At 39.2% G+C, this 25022-nt stretch overlaps 1 protein-coding gene across 8 annotated transcripts in view; it reads right to left on the bottom strand.

The window, feature by feature from the left end:
- Positions 1-25022, bottom strand: part of cntn6 (contactin 6) — a 344808-nt gene that overhangs the window by 19206 nt on the left and 300580 nt on the right. For all 8 annotated transcript variants that reach the window (XR_010002549.1, XM_062969725.1, XM_062969724.1 and 5 more), the window contains 5 exons: positions 20476-20651; positions 16948-17065; positions 15460-15618; positions 15228-15377; positions 4745-4815 (listed from right to left, as the gene is read on the bottom strand). Coding sequence is in view for 7 of the 8 variants with exons in the window: in XM_062969725.1 (XP_062825795.1) it covers positions 4745-4815; positions 15228-15377; positions 15460-15618; positions 16948-17065; positions 20476-20651 (674 nt within the window). In the remaining variant the exon portion in view is untranslated. The remainder of the gene's footprint in view (positions 1-4744; positions 4816-15227; positions 15378-15459; positions 15619-16947; positions 17066-20475; positions 20652-25022) is intronic.

Genomic DNA, 25022 nt, shown 5'->3' with positions numbered 1-25022 from the left:
ATTCTCATTTCAACTCAAAACTTCTTACAACTATGTCATTTTAAATTGAAATTAGATGAATGTGGCAAAAAGGGGAGATTGAAGGTTTGCTTTAAGCTTCTTCCATTTATACTCCTGGAAGAAGAATGACAGGAAAAAGGTAAACAGATGTAACATTTATTTTATGCTACTCTGGAAATCTCTTTTTTTTATATATACACTCAGACTTGCTATGTTTGTTGAGGCAGATATTTGAAAAATACAGAAAATATATGCATGTGTGTGTTATTTTATATATTATTTGCTGTACCTTCTAATTTGTTTGCAATGTTCTTATAATCTCAGATTTAATCTAGATAGCTATTCAATTTCACAGTGAAACAGAGTTATGGTGTTCTGCTTTTCCTCAGATGGTTCTGCAAAGTAAAAGCTTCATGTCAAACTCAAATTAATCTGCAGTATATTAGGGACTTGGATGGGCTCAGGGTCACATTTTTGTATTAGTAGAAAACAGAGGGAGGGGAAGAAGAGTGTATTGTGGACAGGCCCGTAGCCAGGATTTTGTTTCGGGAGGGGCTGTGATTTTGGTTCGGGGGGGGGGGGGGGCGGGGGCTGAGTCTTGATGAGAGAGGAACCACCCTAGCAAACCTTTTGTATCATTATCCCAATACCCCCATGAATATGAGATATATTGAGCATGGTGATCAGATCATGATATGAATAAACATAACAGTTTAAATAATAAATGCAAGGCCTTCCCGCAAACCACCCTGAGAATTTTGAGGGGGGGCTGAAGCCCCTGAAGCCCCCCCCCCCCCGTCTACATGCCTGATTGTGGACAATGCATTTTCAAAGCAGTATTTAAAGTAAAACACTCTGCTGCCCTATTTCCTATTTCTCTAAATGAAAGGGTTTTAAAAGTGGGTAGTAAAGTTGTTGTTTTTCTTTTTTTTAAAAAAAAAAACCTGTTATATTGTTATATTATTGTGAAACCCTGATACTTCTTTTTGGCTAAAGTGTTATCCATCTTGTGGCTAATGATTAAAAAATAAATCCCTTTGTTTCTTTCACTAGACTGATGCACTGAGAGCAACTGTCACCTGTTAAGTCCATAAGAATAAAGGACTCTCACATTTTACATGTTTCTTGTCACATGTTGTCAGAACATTTTCTCCCAGAAACATGGGTGCAATGCAGCTGTTTGTTAAAAGAACACAGCTAAAGTGATGTGTTGGACTTGTGCCATAGCTATATATGTACTGTAACTGTATAAAATGTGTATTGTATAAAAATAAACACTAAGAGTGAGTCCAACTTCAGTCAAACCTATGAATAGAAAAGGGGAAACAAGAGGTAATCACTACATTTGTGCCGATTGGCACATTTTTGCAAAGAAAGAAAAGTACTTCTAGAGAAGGTTAAAAGGTCAAATATATCTTATCTACAGTACCACCTGCTTGGCAGTTTATCAATCTAAAGAAAAATACCTACTACTTGTTTGTAAATAATTCATTGTGTAAGATGTTTTCTTCCCATATTAGTTATTTAATGCTTTGAGCTATTTTTCTTTTTTCCTTGTCACCTGCTCATCCCATAAGTGGCCTGTTAATATTCTTTTGACATATCTGTGGGAAAGGGTGACATAACTTCATCACAGAGGAGCCAGCATGCATGGGGAAAGTTCCAGACTCAAAATATGGCTTCTCCTCCAAATGGGTGCATCTTCATTGTAGAGTGAATACAGTGTGGCACCACTTTAACTGCTAAAGCGAAATGCTATGGAATCATGGGATTCACAGTTTAACAAGGTCTTTAGCCTTCTCAGTGAGAAAGTGCTGGTGTCTCATCAAACTGCAATGGTCATGATTCCATCTCATTGAGCATTCATTCTACAGCATAGATGCACCCTGAAACTCTGCGGTGGGTCTATTAAAGTGTGCAATTCATGTTGGTGCCCAATTTTAGGCTTCCTCCCATTCCATTTTTTGGGAACTTCCCGATATCAGGTTTCCTTTTTCGTGCCAGTAAGATTTGATCCATTGGTGCCAATAGGGGAACTTTAGAGGCTCATTACTCTGCATTTTTAGGACTATAAGAATGAAACTTGCCTCACTTGTAGGCTACATGTTTGACTGCAAGTCCACCAAGTTTCAGAAAGGTTCACCAATCCACTGATTTATTGGAAATTTATTCCAGTTTCCACCATGATATTTTTTCTAAAACCCACAAGAGGAGATTCTGGGAGTTGAAGTCTCAAGCGCATGCCACAAGACAGGAAGAGAATGGACACAGTCAATCAGGCCTCTGATTGACTGAGAATGAAAATGAGAAACAGACACAGAGATAAACCTCAGCTCCCATCATGCCCTGGGAGGGAGCACAGAGGCTCCTTCAATGCCTCTGCTACACAGAGTGCTGCTGGGAAAATGAGTTCCCATTTGCCTCAAGTGGGTGCTGGGGGGAGCCTTCGGGAAGGGGTGGAGGAGGCTGCCAGGGAAGAAAGAAGAGGAGGAGTCATAGCTTGTCTGATTTGCAAAGCTGTTCAATGCTTCCTCTACCTCAGGTAGAGTGCCATTCAACCCCATGAGTGCCCATTAGCCAAAAAGATCTGGCTGCTGTGATCTGTATCAGCTTTGGCTGCCCCCCCCCCTCGGCCAGGTTCGTTTTTGTGTATTCAGCAACCAAATCCCCCAAATATAGGACACCAAAACAATATTTTGCACATCTTTAGGGTCTATGTAGACTATACTGTGTTTCAAGAACCAATGGTTTGATTTAATATAAAGCATTTCATTCCTTCAAAGCAAATTAAACATTTTAATCTTACCACAATGCTTTGAGGATTGGATGAAGTGAGAGGACTAAAAAAAATCTGACAAAAATTCTGTTTTTTATAAAGCTTTTTTTTTGTGGGGGAAGATTTTTCTCTTATAAATGCTTTTATTAATATTTAGCCTTGATCAAACTTCTTTCAACAAACACTATTATCTTCTATACCTTTTGAAATGGAATATGTGTTCCATCAAAATCATTGTGTATTTTAAAAAAAAAGTTTAAATATTTCACAAAGAAAAATCAGGAAATTTTTCTAAGATGAATATGACTTTGTAAGTACTTCACAAAAAATCATGCCATCTTGCTTTAAATCTCTAAGTTTTATTTCCCTTGCCTGTATTTTAAATCTGGATGGCATAATTAATTATGGGTAATGAACACAAATTTTCTATCTCTTAGTTTTGAGTGGGATACAATCTTTCTGCAAGCTAGGTCTAATAAAATTGACCTTGTGCAGACAGATCCAAACTCAACACTCAGGTTGAGGTCTGAATTACACTGGCTATCATGTATGCTATGTCATTGAAGCAAGCTGTATGAGTTTTTTTTTTTTGCAAACCCAAACCCCATCCCTGACATGAAGACTTCATCTAGCATTTCCAGTAATTACCAGATTATCCATAGTTGAATAATATCTAGATAGCTTATCCTTCTTTTCAGTAACAGTACATTTCATTTATCTCATATTGCTCTTTTTTAACAGAACTGATAATAGGTTGGTTCTTTGTCTGTTTTTCATATGTTAGAAGGGAACATTGTTCTTGCCTGAGGGACTAAGCAAATCACAATTAGATGTGTGCAGTTTTGTGTTGTGTTTGCAATTTGGGAATGATATATTTTACTTGTTTTGTAAAAAAGATCAAGAGCTTAATAGATTTTCTGGGGGCCTAGGGGCTGAAATAAGGGCTAAATGAAGGCACTTTCTCCAACTATAGGGCTTGTATACACTGACCGCTTAGATTGGTATACACTTGAATCAGCCTCGTGATGGCTAAATGCTTCATAGGGCTGATACAGCTTAACCTAGGGTGAGGCTGCCTTAACATGCCCTTGCCCTGGGTTAAACAAAGTTAGAGGAGTGCCAAACCCTGACCCAGGATTCAGATTTTCACCCAACTTTAGGACCCTAACCAGAGCCAGCTGTCTGACTGCCATCTTTCATTCCTGACCTGCCTGGGGATATGAGATGGCAGACGACCCATGTTGCCCCCCCCCCCCCCCCCGGTGTCAGGGGTGTTGTTAGCTCACATTTCTCTTTGGAACTCTGGCTGCCATTGCAGTTCAATTACACATAGAGAGCAACACGTAACCTATTCCTCATATCTTCAGTCACATTTGAATAGGTGAAATAAACACACTCAAATATAGCCTATGCAAGTTGCCATTGAAATGTTAAATAGAACACCTGATTGCAAAAGGGATTATGAATTTGGGTAGGAAACACCCAAATTACCACCTGAGCCATTGTTGTTAAGAAATAATGTATGTGATTTCAGTGGAACTTATTCCTACGTAAATGTGTTTAGGGTTGAAGCTTTAGGCATGAATAATCCTCTGGGCACATTATTTGTCTTCAAAATATATGCTGAGTGGTAGTTGATTCTCAAAGGCCATGTTTTCTTTCATGCATGACAAGATATGGATTCACAGCATAATATTCAAAATGCAGGGTGGGGGACATAAACAAACAAATCAAACCGTGTAGAATATTTAATGCAGAAAAAACTTCAAAAGATTAGTGTGTTAAGCTACCTTCTGCATAATGATGATAAGAAGGCTATATAGATGGTGTCTGAGTACCTTTACAGCATGCCTCTCTCAGTTTTCTTCTCTAAATTTGCTAACAATTGCACTGGAAACTTGCTTTAGATACACCTGTCACGTAATTTCCTTCATTACATTGAAGAGTTGAGATTGATTTACAAATTACCTCCCATGTGATGACGAGTTCAGACCGGCTTCCACCACCTCCACTCACATTTGCTGGTGCCACTGTGGGAACTGGGAAGGGGGAAAAAACCCACAGACAATTCTGTGTAATTAACAAAGGATTTATAATTCTCAATCCCTCCTATAGCTGCATGACAATGTGAAGGAAGGACACAGTACATGAGATTTGAAGTCTGCAGGGAGATTTATAGCACCACAGCTGGCAATGAACAAGCGTTAATTCAATTAACCGAAATCTCCATGGTTTAACTAGTTATATTAAAAAGGGGTTTTCCATGCTCATTCAAGATCCAAAAAGCCACAAAATTATGACTGCTAAGGATCACATGCCCAACAGTTGTAATGCATTTATCCAATATGGACATGGTACGGCAATGGAGAAATCAAGAGCTTGGAAAAGTTCCATGTATTGAACAATATAATGGGGACATCTCCTGCATGGCAGGGGGTTGGACAAGATGGCCCGTATGGTCTCTTCCAACTCTATTAGTCTATGATTCTATTAATGCTGTACTTCTTACTACAACTTATCATATACAGTCATGTATAAGTCTGGAAATTTTAATTTAAAGATCAGTCCAAAATGCCTGGGTTGACTTGGATCAATGTGAGTATTATACATTACTCTGGTCAAACAATTAACATTCTCCATCTCTCAGTAGAGTGGTGAAAGACAGGAATGTAGCCTATCCTGGAAGATCCTAAAGAATCACCACACTCCCTACTCTCTCTGCTGTGACACTGCTTCTGGCTTATTTGAATGTGTGGGTGGGAAAACGATGGAAGCAACCAGGGGCAGCTAGTCTGGAGATAGCATTAATGCTTTCCCCCCTCTGCAGAAGGACCCTCAACACACCCATGGGCCATATCAAAATCCATAACTTTTAATTCCAAAACCTGCCCTCAACTTATACATGAGTTTGACTTGTACATGAATATATATTATTGGTCTCCTTCATATTACACAGTTCTAGCACTTTGATATCACCTTAACTGTCATGGCTGCTGACTACAGATGTTATGGTTGAGCCTTCTGGCTCCGGTACTAGGAGACGCGGTCGTAAGACTCCTCGAGAGTCAGACTCTTTTGAGGAGCGTGAAAGGAAACGGCTCCGGGACTTATTTGCAGAACCAACAGATGAAGACTCATTTGAGGGTTTTACCGAGGGAATGGAGGAAGAGATGGTTAGCTCAGAGGAGGATAACATGGAGTGGACTCGTGTGAGGGAGGATTTGGGTGTCCCCGGCAATGATAGCATGGGAGGCGATTGGCGGGTTGCAGGATCAGACCCATGGACGGGCTGGAGGGATGGAGCGGGATCCACAGCTGGGGATGCTGTGGGGCGTAGTCAAAGGTGTTTTAGCTCTGATGAGGATGATGATGATGAGGCACCTGGAATTAGGATAGCAGCTGACAGCAATGAGGAGTTATGAACTGGGATAAAATGGGGTTTAGGATCAATGGCTAATTGCGTTGGGCAAGGTAATCTGGATGAACGCTTGGGCTCTTGTTGGGGAACTTCCTGAAGACGGGTGTGATTCCTTGCTGGATACGTAAGTTACCAAGGACACTGGGCATAGACGGCGGGAGGAACTGTGTGGGGTTTTTCTGTGCAACTTGTGTTTAATCTTGATAGCTTGGACCTCCGTCGTCTTTTTGACGGACATTAATTGCCTACTCTGGATTGACGCTGGACTGACTGACTGACTACGACCTCGGACTATCCCTTCTGTGGCTATCGGTGGAACTTGTGGAACTTTAGACATCTGCACTTGGCTTTCGACCTTGGACCGGATTGGGACCCTGCTGACCGCCGTTACCCTGATTGATGTGCCTGGACCCGGATTTCGCTCGTTGCACAGAGGAGTAAACAGCCTGAGTTACTCATCTGTAGCTTTTGAGTAGCAGAGAGGAATCTGCTGCCAGTTTTTTGTGTTCATTTTGACCTCTGTTTACCAACTTTTGTTTGTTTAAATTGCCAGGCTGAAGTAAGCACTTTTGATTTAATCCGGATTAAACTCCTGTTTAATCCGGTTTATCCTTTCGAACCGTTTTAATTCAAACGGAGCTGTTTCTGTTACTTTTCACACTGAAGACAAGTGTTTGCCTAGTCCTTTGCTTCCTACGGGCATTTTTTAGTTCTGTAACTTCAATAAATTGTGTTGTACTCTATTTGGTGGCGTTCTGTCTCTGACAACAGAATCTTGAGAGCTATGATTTTGTGAAGTAGGAGAAGTCTCTTTCAGAGAGCTTGTGTGCATTGCCAAGAACCCCAGGATGTCATAGGATGCAGCCATGGCAGCTAAAGTAGAATCAAACTTCTACAACTGTGGTGTGAATGAAACTTTAGAATGAGTTTACAATAAAGAATGAAACTTTATTTCATATAAAAACTACTTTAAAGGTAAAGGTTTTCCCCTAACATTAAGTCTAGTTGTATCTGACTCTGGGGGTTGGTGCTCATCTCCATTTCTAAGCTGAAAAGTTGGCATTGTCCATAAAAACCACCTAGGAGGTCATGTGACCAACATGACTGCATGGAGTGCCGTTACCTTCCCACAGAAGCAGGTACCTATGAATCTATTCACATTTGCATGTTTTCAAACTGCTAGGTTGGCAGAAGCTGGGGCTAACAGTGGGAGCTCACCCCATTTCCTGGATTCAAACTCTTGATCTTTCAGTCAGCAAGTTCAGCCTGCTGCGCCACCGGGGCCCCAAGTAAAAAATACCTACTTTATTTGATACAAAATAAAGTTGGGTTTTTTGGGGCTATTAGAATTTATGGGCAAAACAAAGAGGAGGAGGATTAAGATTGGAGGATTCTGTGCTGAATGGATGATGGTGGTGGTGATTTAGCATAGGATAATCTGTCTTCTGCCTCATGACTTATTTTAGAAGGACAGAGAAAGAGAGACAGAGACAGAGAAGTTGTAATAAAATCCCTGTAGTGAAAGATGGGGAAGAGCTGTGAAGTAGTTAGTGGAAGAGTGGAAAAGGGGAAAGAATGGAGTGAAGAAAAGCAGTGAGTCTGCCTGGATTGAAATAAGGAATGGGGAAGGGGAGAAGAAGGAGCAATGGCATTCGCTTGCCTGATAGAAAATGCATTTAATTTCATATTTTATTGTGTACAGTGGACCCTTGGTATCTACTTGGGTTTCATTTCAGGACTGGGAACCCTTGGTGGTGTAGTGGATTAAAGCCTTGTGACTTGAAGGTTGGGTTGCTGACCTGAAGGCTGCCAGGTTCGAATCCCACCTGGGGAGAGCGCAGATGAGCTCCCTCTATCAGCTCCAGCTCCATGCGGGGACATGAGAGAAGCCTCCCACAAGGATGGTAAAAACATCAAAAACATCCGGGCGTCCCTTGGGCAACGTCCTTGCAGACGGCCAATTCTCTCACTCCAGAAGCGACTCAAGTTGCTCCTGACACGGAAAAAAAAAATTCAGGACCACCCTTGGATATCAAAATATGTGGATGCTCAAGTCCCATGATATACAATGACATCCCTTATATAAAATGGCAAAATGAGTTTCCTTTCTGGATTTTTTAAAAAAATATTCAAGCCATAGATGATTGAATTCTTGGATGATTGCATTATTATTTGAGAAGATTTGCAATGACCTTCTTTATGCTTCTTTACTGTACTTGTTAACACAGTGCTGAGCAAGGAATACTCAGAGGTGGGTTTTCCAGTTCCTTCCTCTGAAAATTAGCCTACAGGTTTCCATTAGCAGTCTCTTATTCTAGTGCCCACCAGAGCTGATCCTGTTTACCTGTTAAGATCTGACAGGTTTCGTTGACTTTAGATTATTTTGGCCATCTGACATATACCAAAGCAAAAAAATGTATCCCTCCCCCCCCCCCCCTCCTTTCTCTGGCTTTTGTTTTTGTCGAAGAGTTATTGTGAAACTGATGAATCATACAAGTGGGGATTGGTTGGAAAATACTACACATTTTTCTACAAGGTATGCTGATACAAAGCCACTTATCTATATTTAGTATGCAAAATGTACTTGTTCTCCTTTCTCTTTTATTTGCATTTCTATCATCATCATCCATCACTTGTATTGGTAATGCACTATTTTCCACAGTCATATGTGTAAATATCTCTATAAATTTCAAGGCAGGAAATTCCTTTCAGACAAGGTCATTCATCATTATAAGCAACCTGTCTCTTGTTGGAACAGAAAATCTGACACTAGTGGATTCAGCTGTGGATTTTGCCAATATCCTTACTAGTTAATTCCATTTTATCATTACTTTGGAGTCACATGGCTGTTGGTGGTCTAATTATTTTCTTCTTACTAGAATAAACACATCAGGTGTATGCAACTCCTAGCTACCTGTCTGTGCTACATATAGACAATTTGCAACCAGAGGTTAAAGATAACTGAAACAGAGAACATCACCAATAAAATTTACTAGTAATTTTCTTTAAAAAAACAAAGACAATGTCAAACTACTGGACTTCATTCATTAAACTAAAATCAGATAAATAAGCAATTGCAGACCTTTTAAGTAAACCTGTCAGAAAGAGAACTGATTAGTAATTATATAGAAGAAGGAATTTAACCAGATGTTACTTGTTTCCTGGTTGCATAGGAAGCAACATGTCCTGAAATTCATTATTCTATACAGTTATTAAAGGTATAGGAACCACTCCGTATTTCAGTCTTGCAATCCTATTTTCTACCTTAATGTCACCATTATGAAACACAACTCTGCTTGCACTAGCAAGGTGCAGATCAATCTTTCTGAGCCATTTTCTAAGAATAATCTGTAAAATTTACTCCCATACCCTCAATTTCTGGTTATAATGGTAAAATGGTATACATCTGACCCCAGTCCATCTGAACTTTTAGATGTGCTTCCCAATTCATATAATACAGAATAAATTGCATTATCCTATTGCCTACAATGGATAGTGATGACTATCTATTTGTATTTTACAAAACATTTATATTCTACCCCATCTCAAAAGAACTCAGGGCGGTGTGTCGATAAAGATCAATCCTGAAAATTTAAAACGCCTTAAAATGAAACAAATAATATAAATAGACTAAAAATATTTGATTAATAAATTAAAACAGATTAAAAGTATATTGGTAAGGCCCAGAACCTTTTTTAAAAAAATTGGTCTCCCTTGGCACTTCAATCAAACCAAGGATGGCATCATTCAGATCTCTAAGGGGAGAGTATTCTGCAATTGGGGAATCATGTCTGAGGTTGCATCTATACTTATGTTATTTACTTATTTGCTGTATTTTTACCCTGCTCTATCTCACCCCGAAGGGAACTCAGAGCGGGTTCCAGATGGGCAATAATTCAATGCCACAGCAAACATAAACAAACAAATCCAATATACACCATACATTAAAATCAGTAAAAATCAGAAAAATCATAACTTATCAGTACATCCAAACAGACTGTTAAAACAACACAAGATCTGTAGAATTAATGCTGTTTCACATCACCTTAACTGCCATGGCTCAATGCTATGGAATCCTGCGAGGAGTATTTTTACATAGGATCCAACTACACTTTCATATAATGCAGTTTTACTGAATTGAACCCATATTACTAGTATATGAATCTACATTGATCATATAATACAGTTTAAAACTACATCATTTGACAGTGAAGATGAGGCCAAAGTTTTTAGCCTTCTTTTCCAAAGTGGCATTAAGCTGCATTAATTCTGTAGTATAGATGAACCATGAGACATTCCTAACCAATGTTTTCATGCAGAGTATTGTGTTCATATGTTGGCTCATTAATTTGTAGGGGGAAGAATGACGTTTAAAATTGGTTTTATTGGCATTTGGGGACTAGTTCTGTTGTGACTGCGCCTTCGGGGATTATGGTTGATGGGGATGGAATTCGAAGAGGAAGAAAAAACCCTCGTAATGAGGGTTCACTGGAGGAGTTGTGCAGGAAGCGACTTAGAGAGCTATATGGGGGATCTTCTGAGGAAGATTCAGATGGGGAGATGGATGCTGAGGAACAGGTGGTGGCTGGGGAAGCGGGCACTGAATGGGCACAGCCCATGTCTGGGGATTTGGGGTCTATGGATACTGGGGATTTGGGGTCTATGGATACTTCTGAACCTGGGGTTTCTGCAGGAGCTGATCCCAATTGGGATGCTTGGAGAAGGGAGGATGGTTCTTTAAGTGTTCATGGGGCTAAGTGTGGGCAGGATGATTGGGACTCCGACAAATTGCTAGGTACTCCAGATCCACGAGCTCTAGCTGTGTGGAGCTCAGACTCTGAGTAGATTTGGGACACCTGGTGTTTGGGTGTGAGTGTTTGGTCACCCAGGAGGAAGGGGAATAAAATGGGAATGTTTGGCCACTGCACTTTGCGTGTGGCAAGGTATTGCTGAGGCGCCATTGGGATCTCTGTGTTTCCATGAAGACTGGACTTGGACTATGATTTGAATCTGCTGTTATCACCTAGCTTGGCTCTCGCTGTGTCTTATCGTGGACCTGTTTTGGATGACTGCACCCTCTTCAGACCTTGGATCGGAATTTGACCTTGCTACTGCCTTCGCCCTGTGATTGATGACTACTATCGGCTTTTGACTCCTGGCTTGCTCTTTGGACACCGCTGTTATCTCCTGACCTGACCTTGGAATCCCGGACGACGTCTTTTCACCATCCTTTTGGAGCCTTCGGCTTTATCCACATTGTGGAAGCAGTCTACTGCATTCTTAGTTTGTTTGTTTGTTTCCTGACCAATTTGGTGTTTCCTTTTGGGAACTGTTCCTTTGAAAACTACAGAGCCGGCTGGCAGGGCTTGGACTCAGAAAGTGCAGTTTTCACTAAGTTTGTTTAGCTTTGTTTTTACCTGCTTGTGTTGCTGAATTATATTTTTGTTTGAACTGCTCTTGAAGCACTGATAGTGAAGTGTTTCAAGGTTTTTTCTGTGTTAACATTACTTTTTGGCTTATCTGCTGAATAAACTCTATTTTTGTTCGCTAATTGGCGTCTGACTCTTGACAAGTTCCTACTGTGGTATGAGAATTATTCACATTGTTCTATAAAAACCTTTTTATTCATGTAGACTTATAACACATAATGTTTTAAAGAACAGGCCAGGGTGCATGGTGTTAATGAATTTTTTTAATGTATTGCAATGATATTTTAACTAGATTGTTTTCAATAATCATAACATGTTTAACTGCACTTGAATTATCTTTTGAATATTTTAATTGTGTTGTTATTAAAGTTGTGATCCACTTCGGGTCTCAATTAAAAAAGCGAGGTAATAATAATAGTAACAATAACAATTATAATTAATCTGGAGCACCAAGTATTATGAGGTAACTACTGGCAGTAGCTTTGGCTGAAATTATACCATTTACTTGGGTATAAGATTTACTGTACTCATCAAAATTAAGTACAAATGGCTAGAATTGCAATGGAAAAAACTTCAATGTATTCTTGCATGATGAACCACTTCACATTTTAAAGCTGTGGTGTGAAGTCTCTGAAGCAATGATCATAATATATAGGCAATACAGCTAACATGCTTTCTCCATTTTTTGTTTTGCAGATATTGTATATTCATTAGAAGAAATTTGCCAATTGTTATCCTTCACTTTGGATAGCATGTGTTAGATTTGCAAAAGTTTAAGGACAGGGATAGTTAACTAAATGAGGAATAAAAAAAGACTTTTAAGCCAAGCTCAACTAACATTCTACTCTTCCATGAACCAGTTAATGCTCAATTAATGCCTGTATTGAAAGTGTTCAGTATTTACTGTATTTGCATAGGAAAGATATTTATACTACTGCTCAACAAGGCCTCAACTGGGTCATAGTGGAGAAACAGATGAAAATTCGCAGTTAACACTATCAGCAGAAGCTCAATTAATTCTCAGCTCCATTTTAATGAAATGAGCAGTGGCTCATTTGCCTCCAGTAATGTATAAACACTCAGCTGGGCTTTAGCTGGCAATGTAGCCCTTATAAGATAGGCTTTTTTGTACTCACCCTTTCATCATTACTTATTCGTCACACCTGTTGCTCTGAGGTGGATTTTAATTGGCAATGAAGAACCTTAGCAGCTGGCCGCACTACAGATTTGTTTCCTTATTGTCTGTGGAACATTTAAGCAGCCAATAGGCCAAGTTCACTGAGATCTCCAGGACTTTCAGGATCAATATTTAACCTGCTCATGCTTGGGTGTTATCTTGATATTACTGTAACTCTTATATCCTAGATTTCAGTTCAATGAACCTGACAAGGAGATATTTAATCTATGCACAGTTGTTCACTAGAGATCAAAGTTAAAATGAAACTTTGGTTTTAAAACAAGTGTTTTGTATCTTGCTAATTATCTATTGACTGCACTATATAAAATAAGCATGATAAAGGAACAGACATAATTCTTATGTAGCGGATGTGTTTTAGGCATTCACCAAATATTTAATAACATTTTTTCTATATAACTTCATGTTTTCTGGATATTTACCTTTACTTACTTATCATTATCATTAACCCATTGATGCTATGAATTTTGATTCTCTAGAATTCACCTTTGTATTTTTGAAAGATTCTTTACTTATGAATTCAGAACAGTAAAAGAGAAATTATAATATATATTAAGCAATCCCAAGCATTTAGTCTTGTTTATGAATATACAGAGAACTTTACTGAACCAGATCCTAATAGATCAAAACCTTTTCAAACCATTCCAAGGCCATGCCTGGAGAACCTTTCTTCAGTCGTACGGCACACAATTGATGACTAGAATCATATGAGAACATTAAGATCATCCGGGGAGGCCCTGCTCTCGATCCCACCTGCCTCACAAGCGCGGCTGATGGGGATGAGAGACAGGGCCTTCTCGGTGGTGGCTCCTCGGTTGTGGAATTCCCTCCCCAGTGATATCCGGCAGGCTCCATCCCTTCTGGGGGAGGAAAACTGAAGACCTGGCGCGCAAGTGTTTAATGAATGAACTCAGTTAGCGTCGATATGGATCGGATTAAGGCTCTTGCACAAGGTCTGATGGATGATCGGCACAAATACTCTGTGCTGCACTGTATTAAATCTTTTATATATTGTATATTACTATGTTATTTAACTATTTTAACTGTTTTAATTCTTATTTATTGTATTATGATGTACTGATAGTGATCCTGCCAGCTGTGTAAGCCGCCCTGAGTCCCCTCAGGGAGAAGGGTGGGATAGAAATATTGGAAATAAATAAAATAAATGAGTCTATGATTTGTAGCACTACCAGCTTAATGTGGACACATGCATACAAGGTGTAAGGTGCACACCATACACTCTTTCACACACAATCATATAAGTGATACTTTGAGTTAAGAGTTTAATTCAATCCATGATTGAGCTCTTAACTCAAATTCCTCTTATATCAAAGCAAATTTCCCATTGAAATGTTATTGATTAATTCTACCCCCTGAACCCATTTTTGTTACGTGTTTTAAAATAAGAAAATGTATTTTATAAATTACAAATGATGTATACATGCACATTCACACGTAACAATAAAAAAGAGAGAGAAACTTTAAAATGGTAGAAGTCCAAAGTTGTGGCAAGGAAGCACTAAGTGAAGAGGCAGAAGCATCATTTTCTTCATACTGTACCCATTTTAGCCTCTCTCCCTCTCTCTCCCTCTCTCTCTTCATGAAGCCAAACATATGAGGAATAAAAATCATACAAAATTAACTAACCCAAAGTTCTGCAAAGAGGACAAGAGCAAAGCGGACTGCAGTCACCCAAAGTGCACGAGCACGAGACAAGGTGGCTGTTACCTTGAAGTCCTAAACCCTGTACTCTCACGCTAATGCTTGCTCAGGTGCCAGTGCTCCATCTGGTGCTAGCTCTTAATTAAAAATTCTGCTCGTATGTCAAAGCAAAAAGCATTGGCACTCAACTCAAAACACTCTTAAGATTTATTGAAAGACCTGAATTTGTTTAATTGGAATTTAATTTGCCATGTCATGTGATGGGAGCTGACGAGCTCTGTGACTCAAGTGAAGTCAAAGTGTCATAGGATGGGCAATTTTGCCCATCTGATGAGGTCGTCAATGCTATGAAATCACAGGATTTCTAGTGGAGAGGCATCAGAACTCTAAAGAAGAGAAGACTAAAGGGATGAAAGCTAACAATGAAGTGGAGGGGATGCTCTTGTCAGACACTGTTCCTTTGTGTATACATTTTAAGCCTCAGAATTCCTTTCTACGAGCAAGATTTTGGTTGCATCTTTGTTGCTACTTGTATAAGATTAACATGTAAACTACCTCCATGGCCAATTTTTAACAGGAAAAAGGATGAAAATATAATTGTAGAATAATGGTATGTAAACAACCATTTATAAATCACAGTTTTGCATCATAAGCATCACTGGATGGGATGTATCTCTGTGTGTGCTGTTATTATTGAGCTTTGCCATGAAATGAGTTAACCTCATCAACATAAGTCACATAACTTACTAGATGCTTTAGTTCTTAGCAGCTCTGATGGTGCACTTGGCTCTCCAATTCCTACACTGTTGCCAGCCACAACCCGGAATTCATATTCAACCCAAGGGTTTAGATCAACCACTGTTGCTGTGTGGGTCCTTCCATTAATAACTTCAGGAACTAGATATAAGACAAAACGATTTAGCAACAGAACATTTTAAAGATATTACATCAAATGTAAGTCATAAGTATGATTATGTACCAGTTGAAACTGCTTGCCATCCAACTGAAAATGGAGTCCTTGTCTGAATAGTGTAGATCTGGATGGGACTGTTATTATCTGTTCCAGATCTCCAGTTTAGTACTGCAGTTGTACTTGAAACATGTTCGATGCTAACATCTTTGGGTGGACCTGGAGTACCTTATTAAAAAGAAAGTCATATTATTTTAACAGGTAGGTTTGTACTTGGGTTGCTCTTTAGAGTCCAGTTTAGAACCTAGTATGCAATGCATTATTAGAAGTATTCGGGATGACTGTAAAAATAAGAAGTTGATGTTTCCTACTGGATTGTCTAGATTAATCTGCTGCTCAAAGACAGAACACCTTACAGATAAAGTATCCCACACCTTTTGAGGAATTTTGCAAAATATTACAATGTAAACTAAACAAGGAAGTTTTCTTTCCAGGCACTAACCCAAGATTCTGTCTTCAGACTCTGGCCAGAAAACAAAAAGTATCAAGCAAAAGTAACAAAGGCCACTGGACATGCTGGCAAGGGAATCCTAGCAGTTGTCATCCAACAACATTTTTCTAAGCTCTAATCAAGTTTGGTGGACTCACATACACACACAGCTGGAATGTCAGTCCACAACATGCATTCCAACATAGATTTCCTGGCTCTACCTCCTCTGTTAGTGCATTCAAGGATGGTATAGTGATTGCAGTGTTTTCTCCATCGAGCGGGCTCAATTATTTCATTCCTGTATCACCTTCCTCTTTTTACTGTCATCCTAAAGCTTTATAATCCCCAGCCATTTTTAGTCTTCAATAACTGTGAGAGCCAACACGGTGCAGTGATCTGAGTTTTGGACTAGGACTCTTCTGGGGATTTGAATACTAGTCTTACAGAGTTCAAATCTCTGCACAGCTCTGGAAAGTCACTGGTGATCTTTTCCAAGTAATATTTTTTCAGTTTCAGAGTCAGATAATGGGAAACCTCCTCTGAGCAAATCCTGTCAAGTCAACTCTATAATAGGCTCGCTTTACATTCACCATAACTCGGAAATGAATTGAAGGCACCTGCCAACAAATAACTTCATTAACTGGATCAAAATGTGGATATCCTTTTTCCTTAAAAATGATTTATTACAACATTTAGATGTTTTCTTTCAGTGCAAAGCCATCCAAAAGCAGACATCTCTCTCTCTCTCTCTCTCTCTCTCTCTCTCTCTCTCTCTCTCTCTCTCTATCTAATCTTTCCTTACAATGTTGTAAATATATCCTAGAAATATGAGAGTGAAAGCAGTGTGAGGGAAGAAATAATATCTGTTGGCATTTTTGTCTGATTTGGTTAGTTTTCCGTCAGGTAAATTTAAGCCCAGGAGGGATATATAAGAGCAGGAAACCTATCTTAACCGTAGATCATGATGTTTTTTCCCCATTTCTTTCAACCAGCTTGTCTGATGTTGGAGTGTATCATGCTCTTCTCCATGCTATAGTTAGTTGGCATTTTACAGTTAATACACTTACCCCTTACAATTATTTCTGCTGTTTCAGATAGGATGTCCATAGCTGTTTGCACTGTGCAAGTATATTTGCCAGAATGATTTAACTGAATGTTTCTTATCATAAGGTCCCCAACAGATTCCTTGAGGAAAAAAAGGGAAACATTGCACTGTTTACACATAATGCATTTTCTATAATAGATATTTTGTGACTTAAGTATCAATAAAAATACAGTTTTAAAATTAAGTTATGTATTACTGTTATTACTCTTTCATGCAAACATTTTAATAGTGTTTCACAAATAATGAAAGCACTGAAAATAAAAATAAATGAATATGTTTATATAATGCAATAAAGTTTCCAATGGGGAATAATTACTCTGGAGACTGAATCTTTGGCTTCCAGAGTTCAGACACAATGCACATTTCAAACCTATAGGCCTTTATATTTTGAGGACTTCATAGAAGTGGTAGATGGAGTCCTACAGCTTTAGTAGTAGACATTCCAAACTGAATTCAAGCAAGATAGCAGTGTTGTCTGTGTAAGGAAAGAGCTAATCAAGGAACAGGGGTGCATCCTACACTGGATAGAGTTATACTCTATTTGAAGCTTAGTGTAGCTCTTGATCCAGTCCTGAGCTTTGATTTTGAGATTTATATATTATCCAGGATTGCATCTGCACAAATACAGGTCACTACCAGCGTTTTTTGAGATGTTCAAACTATCTACAGTGACTTATGCCTTGGCATTTGACAGAAAAGGAATAGTGCCCTTCTGCTGCTCCTGGACAAGTTTCAGGGTGGGGCCAACAGGGGATACCTTTTTGGTAATTTTTTAAGAATATTTTATTTCTATAAAAAAAGAAATTCCTAAAAATCACAGGATGACCCAATTGTTATGGAACTTGTTTGGCCTGTTGTGGTAGATGTATCCTCCAAGTGTGGCCATTTGCATCCTAATAGCCCTAAAAATAACAGGAAGGGGGGCCATGAAGTGCCCCATTGCTGCCAATGTGCCAGATCATGCCGCATTTTCCAGTTGCAGATCAAAAACGCCAATTCAGGCACCACCCATTTTTAGGACAGGTGTGAAACCAGGTCTGCAGTCCCCCCGAATCCAAAAAGCAGAAATAGCTCAAAGTTCCTCCAAAATGCATAAGCCTAGAGCATATGTTCCATTGCATAATATGATGGGATTTGGATAAAAAGAAATTTCCTGAGAAAATGTAAATATTAAAACTACTAGCTGTGCCCGGCCACGCATTGCTGTGGCGAAGTATGGTGATATGGGAAATAAAGTATTGAGGAACTGTTGGTCGTTAAGGTAAAGGGTAAACATTTTCCCTGACATTAAGTCAGTCATGTCTGACACTGAGGGTTGGTGCTCATCTCCATTTCTAAACCGAAGAGCCAGTGTTGTCCGTAGACTCCTCCAAAGGTCATGTGGGATGACTGCATGGAGCGGCGTTACCTTCCCACCGGAGCAGTACCTATAGATGCACTCACATTTGTATGTTTTTGAACTTCTGGGTTGGCAGAAGCTGGGGCTAACAGTGGGGGCTCTCTCTGCTCCTCCAATTCAAACCTTTTGGTCCAGAAGTTCAGCAGGTCAGTGCTTTAACATGCTGCGCCATCAGGGGATATTATTTCCTAAAGGTTGTGAATATACAATATTTCTGATTGGGTTTTTTTTGTCTGTTGGAGGCAAGTATGAATGCTGCAATTAGGGAAAATGATTAGGATGTAATGGCCTTGCAGCTTTAAAGCCTGGCTGTTTCCTCCCTGAGTGAATTTTTTGTTGGGAAGTGTTAGCTGGCCCTGATTGTTTCCTGTCTGGAATTCCCTTGTTTTCAGAGTGGTGTTCTTTGCGATATTTTATGCGCTTCTACTGTCTGTGGCCTTGAGAAAACAGAGGATTTGCCAGACTTTGATGATGGGAATACTTTGTTGGGAGGTGTTAGCTGGCCCTGATTGTTTCCTGTGTGGAATTCCCCTGTTTTCAGAGTGTTGTTCTTTATTTAGTGTTCTGATTTTAGAGATTGTATTGTTCTGTTTTATTATACCACATTAATTTTTATATATTCTGATTTTAGTGTTTTTGAATACTTGGAGCCAGATTGTATTCATTTTCATGGTTGACCGCAACACAATAATAATAATAATAATAATAATAATAATAATGATAATGATAATGATAGTACAGTAGAGTCTCACTTATCCAACATAAATGGGCCAGCAGAACGTTGGATGAGTGAATATGTTGGATAATAAAGAGGGATTAAGAAAAAGCATATTAAACATCAAATTAGCTTATGATTTTACAAATTAAGCACCAAAACATTATGTTATACAACAAATTTGACAGAAAAAGTAGTTCAATACACAGTAATGCTATGTAGTAATTACTGTATTTACGAATTTAGCACCAAAATATCACGATATATTGAAAACATTGACTACAAAAATGCATTGGATAATCCAGAACATTGGATAAGCGAGTCTTGGATAAGTGAGACTTTACTACTGTAATAATAATGACTTTGGTAATATCCAACATATTCACTTATCTGCCGGCCTGTTTATGTTGGATAAGTGAGACTCTACTGTATATTGATAATCTTATATTATCTTCTTAGAACTGGATTATATGAGGCCCCTTCTTGACAGCTGTATAAAATGCACACTGAAGTGTGTCAGAACCCTGCTACTAGAGCCTGGGTATGGCTCTGAGTTTCAGGGTCACTGACAATGTGGACTGATAAGACACCTGCATCTTGGGATCCTGAAAAGAAACGGCTGCTGGACTTGGCGGGGAAACTTCGCAGGGTTTTGTTGGGCGGGAAATGCTTCTTCAAATGAGGGGGGAGGGTATATAAAGGAATGCTGGCAGACGCCTCCCATTCTTGGCTTTTTCCATGTCGATGTTTCCTGCAGTAAACTTTCTGGTGACAACACAGCGAGTCTCGTGTATTCATTCAGGAGCGGCTGTAGTGAGCCGACAGAAGTGGATTATATGGTGTGTGGAGTCAAGATAATCCAGTGAAAGCAGATAATATAGGATTATAAATGGGCTATATAGCTGTGTGGAAGGGCCTTGAGTCTACACTGCCATATAATCCAGTGCAAATTAGATAATTTGTGGAAGAGGCCTAAGTGAGGCCTAAGTCTGCCTGTCCCCTCAGCTGAGTCGATTGCTAGGAGACCAAGTGGGCAGAGATTAGCCCTGTAACTGGCAACAATTGTATAAAAACAATTATTCCTTTCCCTCTAATTAGGACTTTATTTTTCTTTTCTTTTTGTTGTATCAACCTAGAGGCGTGGATGATGGGTTGTTGTCAAATTTAGAGGTTGGGTTTTGTTGTTTTGCTCGGTGCCAGGATTCCATCACTCATTTATATATATAGATTGGGGTAAATGAATGAACAAATACATGCTACTGCTGACGACGACAATGATGATCTTGATGACTTTTGACAAATACTCATGTGATTTTAGATATAGAATTTGAACACACACAAAACTGACTGAAGAACAAAGAAGTCTACAAACTTACTCCTCCAGCTCTTTCAAAATGAGTAATTTTTCTTTTAAAATCAATCACATCTCCATTGAATGACCATATGAATGCAACCTCAACAGATGGGTCTTTGGAAACCTGACAAGGCAGAACTATGCTTTCTCCAACCGTAACATCCATATTAGAAGGAGGAGTGTTAATGATAGTTCTTTCTGTAAGAAAAAGGTAGTTCTTTGTTAGTTAAAAAATGTACAGAAAATCAGAATTACTTCAAACAGAATTTAGTATTGTTGGGATGTTTGCCAGACATATTAGAGATAGCTCCACTGTTGTAAGAAGTTTAGGCAAATAATGCTTAAGTTGATGAAAGCACTGTGCAGTGATAAGGATCCATGTGTTTGAAAATAAATGTCAACAACAGTTTTAGTCATGGGGATAAATACAACATAGAGTATATACTATTTGGTAGGAGAAACGAGGGGAAGGATGTGAGCAGTATTTTAAAAAATACCAAAGTTATTAGTAATTAATCAAATAAACAATGAAGCTCTGAAAATTCAGGTTAAAAATACTGAGCCAAAATATCCTGAGGAACATATTTTATGCTCTCCTTCACAATTTTTACCATTTTTACAAGCTGATTGTATAATGTATAATGTGTTTGAAAGTAAAATAATGTTTCAAACAGACATAAAATCCATTGCAAATATAAGAAAACATTTTGTACCCCTGCACTGACTGATTTAACAATTAGCAGGTTTGAAGTGGTCTTTTCCTTTGTGTTTCTGTATATTCATAGTGATTTTGCAGGGATTCCTGCGGATTTATGGTGTTAATTGCAGGGAAGCAAACATGTTCATTTGAAATATAAATACTAGCTTCTATGTGTGTGTGAGAGAGAAAGGGAGCAGATACCAGACCATGACTTAATAAAGAAGGGTGTGAACTTACTCAGTCAGTTCATAAAATTCTACCCCATTACCTTTAGACTATCTCTCTATGAGATACTCAAGTAAGGTCCAGCCATTTGAATGTGACCTATACTGTATATACTTAACAGGTTATGGTTATTTGATTTTTAAAGAGGGAAATGTTTTTTACCACCTTAAGCTTCTTAGTATGACCACAAACTGTTGCTCAGCATTGAAGAAAATGTCACAATTAACAGTAGTAATAGGGTTAGATAGTTTGAGTGATCCAAAGTGTCTTCACATCTTGTTTACCTTTCTATCAAACAAAAAACACATAAATAATGGCATGCAATATTCCATATCATGTGCACTTTTCTACATAGATATTATTTCCTAGTAGGTATGCCAAAATGCCTGCATGAAATGTCCCATATATGGTAGCTTAATGACAACCCCTGTATTAGGGAGATATAGGATGCTCTAAATTCCGTGTTCCTTATTTGTTGTAAATGAAGTATGTAGAAAAATGCTGGTGAACCATATTCTGGCATTGTGGCTGGCATAACACTGATCTTTCTGCTATCTGGCCAATCCCCATTTGTTCTTCAGGTTTTTCTCTTTCAAGCCACATCTGAGAGAGAAGAACCCAAGTGGGCAAGAATCAGCTCTGTGGTGGGCAAGAGTCAGGTCTGTAGTGTTTATGCCCACATTAGGGAAAGTCATGGCAGATATGTTAGGGAAGGTCAGGGAATGCTCTGTAACTTCTCTACAGTCCTGCACCATAGTGTGAACAGTTGGGCTCATTCTGATTAAGAACTGGGCCCACTGTTCAAATAAGTTAATGCCACTCTCCTGCTTTCCCCATGTCATTTTGTTGGCGTCCATGTGACTCAGAGAAATAACAGAGGTAAGGGTGGCCATCCAGTGGAGTTGAACCAGGTTTTGTGTCACTGGACAATCTGGACTCTGTCCCGCCACTGCAGTGGGACAGAGGAAAGCAGTGGAGCCACCCCTGGAGGTGGTCTGTAGTACTGTCACTATGGCCTTGCTCTGTGGTAAGTGTCCCATGTAATTGCACTGTCTGTTGCTTGTAGATCCAAGAGCAGGTACAGTAGAAGCCATCTCCACTCAAAAGGAACAAATCTTAGTCTGAGGACATATGGTCATGTACCAAATACTCTAGGGTGGCCTGTAATAAAATGCAGCTTGCACTTAATTAGGTAAAGAGCTAAACTCACAACAAACTACAGAAAATTAATATACAGAAAAATCCCCCCAACCCCCAAAAGTATCAACTGCAAGCACATCTCAAGCTCATTCTTTTAAAACATATTTTCCCTGGTGTAGATGCATGCTCAGTACTTTGTATAGCAAAACAAGGGACTGAGCCTGCATCTGTACCAGGGAAAGTATTCCGTAGTAGTCTGTTGCATCCCAAAGTTGTTTTGCCCTCAGATGGTCAGCCAGGAAGTCAGCACATAGGTAATTACAACACTGGTGGGCACCACTGCGATTTCATTGGCCAGAAGCAGCTCCCTGGCAGAACCTTGTTGGTCATATCACTTCTGGTAAGGACAAAACAGGTTGCCCTCCTATATGATCAACAGAAGTGGCATAATCAGCAAGGTTCTGCCAAGGAACAGTTTCTGACCAGAAAAACAGTGGTGAGTTTGTTACATTTTGCCCATGTAAACATGTCTTCTGAGAAGATCAGGCTTATATAAGATTACCTCAAATTTCATGACTAGTTGTCATATCGTTGCTGTATGACATCTGATTTGCAACACATAAATATTTTTGGTGGTTGCAGCCAGGAGATTTCAACTTCAGACTGCCATTTCAGCTGCACCCTTACTTACAGGCATGAGCAAAAATGATAGTGTTCCATTTGGTTCTGTTGTTCTGTTTTGTTAAGCAGTTCAGCCATGCATTACAAACAGTCTAAGTGTGCATTCTTGCAGTCTTAACAAAACAAAAAAGCATGTTTTATAGAAGGCTCATGCTAGGTCTCTCTGGATCTATAAGTCTGGCCAGATCACATCAACTGCTATGAATGACTCTGACATGCTCGCTTCAGTTGATACAAGCTGTTGTCTTCATCAGGTTACCTTTAAGAATTCCATCTCAAATCTTTTTAATGCCTCCTAAAAGCTCCCACTTTCCTATTATCTATCTGTCTTGCTTACTAACTGCAGGCATGTATTATGAAGCATGCCCTGTTTCCAAAGAGAAAAAGTGACAAGGCACTCAGTGCTCTTGAGGTATAATAAAGACTTCTATCACAAGGAATAAACAACTGAATGAGCAGCAATAAACTTAATTTGCACATTAGCTATGCTTTTCGGAATTCTGACATTTCAGTTGAATATAATACTGAAGCAATGAGGCCTATAATTGAACAGCCAAAACTTCTCCAGAGGGGAACCAAAACAAATGTTCTTTGCAAAGACTGCTATTGTGATAGCATGTTATTTTGATTTTTAATAAATTTTGCAATTGTCAAATTAAAGCTTTCCTTTACATGTTAAAAATAAAATTGTCACAGCATTCACAATTAGGATGCATGGCCACTATATGCAAATTTTAATGCCTAGTGGCCTTGAAACATTGGTTAGGATCCAACAAGTGACTTTTAGTGTACATGTTCACTGTACCTGACTAAATGAATAAACTGATAACTACAAAGAAGCTAGCTGTGTAATTCTCCATGTCTTTCATTCTGATAAGAATGTAAGAACAAGTAAATTCAACAGTTTTCTCCTCAATGTGTGAGAATATGATGGTATGTGCCTGTGTTGGCACGGCAGTGCCAGGAGATTTGAATTCCTTTTCTTGCACTGCTAGTTTGTACTTATTTCAATAAGGTAGCTTCCCTCAGGTTGCATTCATAGGGCCAACAACTTGGCAATCTTTGTTAGAATCTTTAAACCCGCCCCTTTTCCCAGGGTTTTGGAGGGAAAAGGGGATTTTATTCAGTTTCACTGTTTGAAGCCTTATGGCAGGATGTGTGGGATTCTCTTTCCCACCTGCACAAAAGCTTCACTTCTCACAGCTTTGCTGAGGGATCAGCACAGTTCCTACAGTCTTCATGGAGTAGATCTAAAGGACACCTTCCAGCTTGCCAGAATCTACAGCAACCTTGTCTGGTAAGGGACCACTTGGGCTATCCATAACTCATTGTGGAGCCGGGAGCAGGGGCCTCACGCCAGCAAGGTAAAGAAAGATTGCCCAGGGAAGGGTCGGAAGATTTCCCTAAGGAAAAAGGAAACAGTTTACCAACAGCTGCCTGTCCTTGATAGCAGATTGAGGAAGCTACCGGTTTTCCAAGGTTACAAAGCATTTATTTCATTTGTTTGAAGATTTAAGCATTTGTTTGAAGATTTAAGCCCAAATAAAGAATTTTGTTGAACTTATTTGGAGCCTCATTAGAACGTTGTGTTGGGAAATCTATGGGACCCTTCAGCTGAGGCACTCCGGTGTCCCGTTGGACAAACAGAAGGCACGTCCTGTAAACAGACATTATTACAGGCCCAGCGTGCGACAGCACAGTGCCATTTTTATGACTATTTGCATTTTATGACTGCTTCTTACAGATATAATTTGCGAGATATTATTATTGTTATTGTTATTGTTATTTTTACCTGCCTCTCCCTGTGGCTCGAGGTGATTACA

The sequence above is a fragment of the Anolis carolinensis genome, chromosome 2, assembly GCF_035594765.1.
Source record: "Anolis carolinensis isolate JA03-04 chromosome 2, rAnoCar3.1.pri, whole genome shotgun sequence".
NCBI lineage: Eukaryota > Metazoa > Chordata > Lepidosauria > Squamata > Dactyloidae > Anolis > Anolis carolinensis.
Note: the sequence above shows the minus strand (reverse complement) of the source record. Positions and strands in the feature narration are given on the sequence as shown.